Consider the following 6,836-nt stretch of genomic DNA (forward strand, 5'->3'; position numbering starts at 1 on the left):
AAAAAAAAAAAATTGCACCTTTTAGGAAAATGCCCCGCGAAATCAGGCGTTTTAGCCGCAACAATCACAAAAAATGCCCGTGAAATCCTGGAGGGATTGATTAAAGCACGCGGACGAGAAACTGGGGCAAAAATGTGTCTCAAAGGGCATTTTTCTCTGTTTGGTCAAATGAAACGTGCGCCAGTATCCCTGGTAATAACATAAAAACAGACTTTATTAAGAGAAACGCACTGAATCCGCTGCACGCCTGACACGACGCGACTCATCCGGGCACCGTCACCTGATACAGGCGCGTGATTTACAGCTGGTCGCCGAGCCCCCCCCCTCACAGCTTCTCACAACCTGACAGCCTTTAACCCCAGACCCCATTACAGCCGGCCACCAACACGAATAACCACATGAAAGCAGCGCGACGGGCCGGAAAACTGGAGGAAATGTGACCTTTTCTGCAGCACGGACATCCCACGGTACCAGAGACGAGCCGAGCCCAGCTTCCTGCAAAACCGTGCAAAACATTTAATCCCAATTCAGGCCTAAATAGAGGCTGACTTTGTCGTTCTTTTTACTGGGAACGAAATGGTTCGAAACCTTTTTGTTTTATTCATGCAGCCATCTCGACCAGAACTCCCTGGAAGAAGAAATAAAATTCCAAACGGGTGCTTTCCTGGTTGAATTAAATTAAATTAACTTCCAAATGTGCCAAAGTGACTTCTTTCTGACAATGAAAAATATAAAACTGAATCTTTCCAGGCCCCTGAGGTGGTGGATGGTTGTGGTAAAGACAAACTAATAAATCGCTCTTGAGCCGAGGAACTCTCCGTTAAAGACCTCTCAGCGAGCAGCTTCACTCTCCGCCTCCCGCTCTGTTGACAGAGCTTTTCATATAATAGCTGATCCCGAGTTCTAATTAAAAGCCATCTTGTCGTATTACATCCTCAAGGAGGAGGAGGAGGAGGCTGCTCGTTTTGCCCCCCTTTGTGAAACCACACTAATCACTTCCCCCCCATCACCTCTTTGTTGCCGGAAAATCTACTCATTCCGGGATTCACTTCCCACATCGAGCTGTTCCTTTTTTTTTGTTGTTGTTGTTGTAAAGTGTAGCATCGAAGGGTGTTACAAACACCCCGGAGTTGCAAGACTTCTTAAAAAAAAAAAAAAAAAAAAAAAACAGGAGAAGCGTTGAACCATGAAAACTAAACGCAGAATTTTTTATTCCCCCTGACCTCCCCGCATCTGGTTTGTGTTCAAACGTTGCTTTGAGACGTGCGAAGAGCCGCAGGAGCTGGAAGACTTCTTATAAAAAAAAAAAAAAAAAAAAAACAGGAGAAGCGTTGAACCATGAAAACTAAACGCAGAATTTTTTATTCCCCCTGACCTCCCCGCATCTGGTTTGTGTTCAAACGTTGCTTTGAGACGTGCGAAGAGCCGCAGGAGCTGGAAGTCAAATCATAGAAAATAAAAAAATAAAAAAAACACTCACCAGGCGTTCAGACATGGGCGTCTTATCACTCGCTGGTAGATGCTGCTCCAAGGCCAGCACGATGCAGTTGGCGATGATGGTTGCCAGGATCATGTACTCGAAAGGAGTGCGGCGGTTAAGGAGAACAGAATTTAAATTCCACAGCAGCTGAAAGACTCAGTCCTGCAGATATGGAACCAATTTACAATCGTTCCAGCCAACAAAGGGAGTTCTGCTGCTGGTTTCCTGTAAACTGCTTCTGTATCATTTGTTGTTTTTAGCTGTTCGTTTATCAAAACGTTCGGCTCGTTCAGGAGACGGCTGCTACCACTTTCATACTTTTCGAAACATGTCGCTATATTTACAACACGGACAACTCTTCAGTTCCTTCAATCAAATCTGCTTCAGCTGCTGCCTCCATTTCTGTCTCCTTATGCTACGTCTAGCTTTTAGTTAGCATTTTGCTACTTTTAGCTTTTAACCACAGATTTGCTACTTTTAGCTTTTACCTAGTATTTGGTCCTTTTAGCTTTTAGTTAGCATTTTTTCACTTAATTAGCCTTGTGTTTCTTTTAGCTTTTAGCCAGCCTTTTCCCACGTTTTGCTTCAAGCTAACTTTTTTGTTGCTTTTAGCTTTTAACTGCAGTTTTGCTACATCTAGCTTTTAGTTAGCATTTTGCTACTTTTAGTTAGCCTCATGCTTCTTTTAGCTTTTAGCAAGCCTTTTTCCACGTTTTGCTTCTAGCCTGCCTTTTGCTAATTTTAGCATTTAGCTAGCCCTTTTGTTAGCTTTTCACTAGCAATTTTCTCCTTTTAGCTTTTAGTTAGTATTTTGTTCTTTTTAGCTAGCGATGTACTTCTTTTAGCTTTTGGCCAAACTTTTTGCCACATTTCGCTTCAAGCTAAGTTTTTGCTACTTTTAGCTTTTAGTTAGCATTTTGTTACTTTCAGTTAGCCACTTACTTCTCTTAGCTTTTAGCCAGCCTTTTCCCCACATTTCCTTCTAGCTAGCCTGTTGCTACTTTTAGCATTTAACTGAAGTTTTGCTACTTTGAGCTTTTAGCCAGCCTCTTGTTAGCTTTTAACTAGCATATTTTGCTACAGTTAGCTTTTAGTTACCATTTGTTGTAGTAGCATTTCTTGTAGTCCTGTGCTTCTTTAAGCTTTTAGCCAGCCTTTTCCCACATTTCACTTCAAGCTAGCCTGCTGCTGATTTTAGCTTTTAACTTGCATTTTTCCACTTTTTAGCTTTCGGTTAGCATTTTAAGCTAACCTGTTCCCACCTTTATCTTGTACCTAACCTTGAGATACATTTAGCCATTTTAGCTCTCAGCTAGTGTTTTATTTCTTTAAGTTTTAAGCTACAGTTTAACTTTTTTTAACTTTAACTCCAGCTGATCCTTCCAGGTGATTCACGTTCAGCTTTTACCGTTTGGCTCATCCTGCAGCGCCGCGGGTCACCGGGGCTAAACGGGTCGTTTCCTGTAGTTTGGACCTTTTTAAAGGCCTACAAATCATGAATAGGGAGCATAAAACTAACGCAAAAATAACATACCTATCAAATTTAACGACATATTTTAACTATTTAGCTGAAACTTTCAGCCTCCTGTGGGATTTATTCGAATTAATTTTCTTATTTTAAAAGGCAGAGCAGGAAGTCCAGTCCAGTTAGTTCAACTCTGATCCTTTATAACCACTTTTTTTTGCTGTTTTTTTAATTACAGCTGATGTCCTCGTTGTCGCCCACAGAGCGGATCCATCTGACTTCCCATCTTCGGCCGTTTTACTGCAGAAAAGAGTTGATTTCTGAAGAAAATGGTGGGAAATTCAGCCGTCGGCTTCAAGCGAAGTAATCATTTTCCAGGGGAAATGGGTAAGATGTGGCCCAATCCGCAGCGTTTTTATAAACTTTTGCATCTTAAAGCTTGTTTATCGTGTGTTTGTTTTGGCTTTTCTAACACTCTGTTCCTGCGGACTCTTTTTGCCCTTACATGCAGATAATAACCGCTCTTTCTTCACAGATTTTCTTCCTATTTTGTTGGACGACTGGTAAGCGTGGGCGAGTTTAGCACCACCGAGAGGCTCCTAACTCGGCCTTACTGAGATCCTTTTTTTTTTTTTTGGTAAATATATTTGTTGTTTGCTTTTCCTAACGATGTCAGCCGAAGTTGAGCTGCCTCAGCGTCGCAGGTTCGTGATCGATGCGTTATCTGATCGCAGCAGCCTGACCGCCGACAGGTGACGTTCGGACAAAGGGTTCGCCGTCGGCCAGCGGCGGTGCAGAAGCAACAACAACGAGCTTTTCATGAAGCTCGCAGCCAACAAAACATTTCTGTGTCACGTTAAACAGAGATGCGAAGCGGCAGCTGCAGCCGGCGGACATTTTTTTTTTTTTTCAGAGGTGTTCTGGATGGGGGGGGTCAAAAAAATAAATATATTTTTTATTTTTTCCCGCCTATTTAAGCTGTTCATACCTCAAAACCTTCAGCTCGATCAGGAGACGGCTGCTGCCTTTTATACTTCTCTTTAATTTAGCTCTTTTCAGCAAATCATTTGCTGCTTTTAGCTGGTGGTTTAAACTGTTTAGCTACCCTTCTACTGCTTTTAGCCACCATTTTGCTAGTTTTAGCTCCTTTATGCTAATGTTTTGCTCCTTTTAGCTAACACTTTGCACCTTTTAGCTAACCTTTGGGCTAACCCTCTTTTCAGCTAACATTTTGCTCCTTTTAGCCAACTATCGGCTTGTAATAGCTAGTGGTTTAAACTGTTTAGCTACCCTTTGACTACTTTTACCCACCATTTTGCTAGTTTCAGCTAGTATTTTGCTCATTTTAGCTAGTGTTTGCTTCCTCTAGCTTTAACAGCTAGGTTCCAGCTTGTTAAGCAAAGCTCAGCAAACTCTTTCAGGACTCTAGTTTATTTAATTTTGTCCATTTCGACCCAATCGGACCCGACTGGACCTCAGCTTTAGGATGAAATAAAACAGTTAGTCAGAAAAAACTGTTTAACCTGGCATTAGCTCATGCTAGCTGATGCTAACAGCGGTTAGCGCTCCTTCTAGTAGCTCTTATTGAACAAATTAGTTATTTTAACCCAGTTTTTGTGTTTTCACCGGGTCACATATTGGGTTGTTTTTTTAACCCGGCAGTTTTTACTGTTAATTATACGTCGTGTACCTCTTTTATTTAATCTCAAATTAATCTGAAATGACGAAACTCTACTGGAGGTACGAAAGGGACACTGGAGGCAAAAGGATGAGGCATGTTTTCTGTGACGATGTCCATCATTTTTTTTGGGGGGGGGGGGACAGATCCTGGCGGAGCAGAGGACTAAATAAAAAAAATAAATTTAATAAATAAATCAAAGATAAAATAAATGACTGGACAATGGAACAAACAAGCGTTTTACTGGTTGAGAACGCGGCAGCAGCGTTAAAGTTTACACGGAAAGCGTTCATTTTTGTAAAAACACGATGAAATATACTCGAAACTATTTCGAGGTTTGCTTGTTTGAAATAATCTGAACCTGCTTCTCCTGCTTGGTGCAACAATTTAAGCTGATATGCTGCACCTAAATATTTCTGCAAATTTGTATTTTAATTTTATTTGCCTCCAAAGTCCCTTAAAGGGGGCGGGGCTCAGAAAGAGTCAGTAATCTGTGTTTTATATAATCTGTGTAATGCCCATGTGTTAAAGAACCCGAATGCATGAAATTAGGTGTAAAAGTGAACTTTTACAGCTGAAATAAACTCTGCCGCTCCGCCACTGGAGCCTCCAGGCGTAAAAACCCGTTCGTTCCGCTCCAAACTCAGATCTTTAAAGGGACACAAACGGGATGTTTTCGTGCAGGTGCACCTGCTCGGGGAGGATATGGCCACTCTGTGATCCGCTTGGCGTACTTCCTGATCAGGTTGTCCTCCCGGAAGATGAAGAGGGAGCGGTTGACCGTGAAGCAGTTCTGCTTGACGGGGTTCGGGTTGTAGATGGCCATGGTTCGGGCTCTCTGGGCCATGGACTGCTTGTACATCCTCTGCGCTCCGCGGGCGGCCGCCCTCCCGGGGGCGCCCGGTCCTCTTCCTCCTCCTCCTCCTCCTCCTCGCCCTCCGCCGCCTGCGCTCCCTCCGTAGCGGGTGGGGAGATCGTCTGCGAAGCGAGCCATTCTGGAAACGCACAGATCCAAAAATCCAAAGTGGTGTCAGTGGGCAGGAGAGGCAGACGCATCCCAGCCGGCGCGCTTCATGCGGACCGCAGCGTCACACCGGAGACAAATAAAAATAAATAAAAATAAAAACAACAAAACAGAAATTTGGTGGCTTCGCCGCGAAACGCGCACTCTGGATCCGTTTCCATGAAACCTCCTGAATAATAATAATAAAAAAAGGCATTAAAGTTCCAATAATCACTTCATCCAGGCTGTTGCGTCCGGGAAAAAAAAAAAAATCAGCCCCGAACCTCCTGACAGCATCGCGTCCAAACACACCTCCTGCTCGCCTTTTCCAGCTGACAGCAAAGAGAAGAAAAGGAGGAGGAGGAGGAGGAGAGGTCCTGTGGTTCCTGTCTGATCGCTCCCCGCACGGAGGGGCTGGTTGGACATGAAGCGACTCCTCGGAGCCGCATGTGACCGCGGGGAGCCTATCGCTGCCGGGAGCGCACAGAGGCGCGCGCCGGCTCGGAACCCCGCCACCCACCCGCCCCTCCGCCGGGTCCAAACATCAGCCTCAGCTGGCTTTATTAGCCACATAATGAGCGTGCGTGTGTTTGTGTGCGTGTGTGTGAGGTTTATATATCACATCCAATAAAAACCACCAGCAGGACGGGTTTGATTCCGTCCAAACATCTGGTTTTCCACCTCTCACACCCTAATGAGAGAACACCAGTCCTTGGAGCTCAGAGGACTCTTTGAGGACTACCCTCGGCTACCACCACGACAGATTTTACCGCCACACCTGCAAAACTGGCCGACTTGTAGGTCAATTAGCCCATCTGTGGCAGCCATCTTGATGAGCTGATCAGTTACAGCCAGGGGTGGAAATTAAAAATTTTGTCCACCAGCCACTATTTTTTGTTGTGACAAAAAGTTATTTCATATGATGATGATGATGGAGGTGGGTGGAAGCAGTTGTGTTGCCCTACAAGCTGAACAACACCTCTTTCTGGACACTTCATGGAAATAACTAGATTTTTCTTATTTTAAACCATTAAAAGATGCATATCTGTACATAAAAAATTCAGACATATGAAATTTATTTCTGTGGAGTGTTTTTGAAGTATTTTTTGTGCTTTTGTAAGTTTTTGTATGCAAGTTGTGATGTTTTTCAGACACTTGCTGCTTTTAATGCATAGATCTATTTGTGCTACCGGCTTATATTTAACAGGTA

General features: G+C 43.7%; 1 protein-coding gene across 1 annotated transcript in view; it reads right to left on the minus strand.

Moving 5' to 3' along the window:
- cacna1bb (calcium channel, voltage-dependent, N type, alpha 1B subunit, b) overlaps window positions 1–6,836 on the minus strand; it is a 140,768-nt gene that overhangs the window by 131,204 nt on the left and 2,728 nt on the right. The window contains exons 2-3 of the mRNA XM_037979527.1: window positions 5,331–5,618; window positions 1,481–1,586 (exon numbers count right to left, since the gene is read on the minus strand). Coding sequence (XP_037835455.1) covers window positions 1,481–1,586; window positions 5,331–5,618 — 394 coding nt within the window. The remainder of the gene's footprint in view (window positions 1–1,480; window positions 1,587–5,330; window positions 5,619–6,836) is intronic.

This window comes from Kryptolebias marmoratus, linkage group LG14, assembly GCF_001649575.2.
Source record: "Kryptolebias marmoratus isolate JLee-2015 linkage group LG14, ASM164957v2, whole genome shotgun sequence".
NCBI classification, from domain to species: Eukaryota; Metazoa; Chordata; class Actinopteri; order Cyprinodontiformes; family Rivulidae; genus Kryptolebias; species Kryptolebias marmoratus.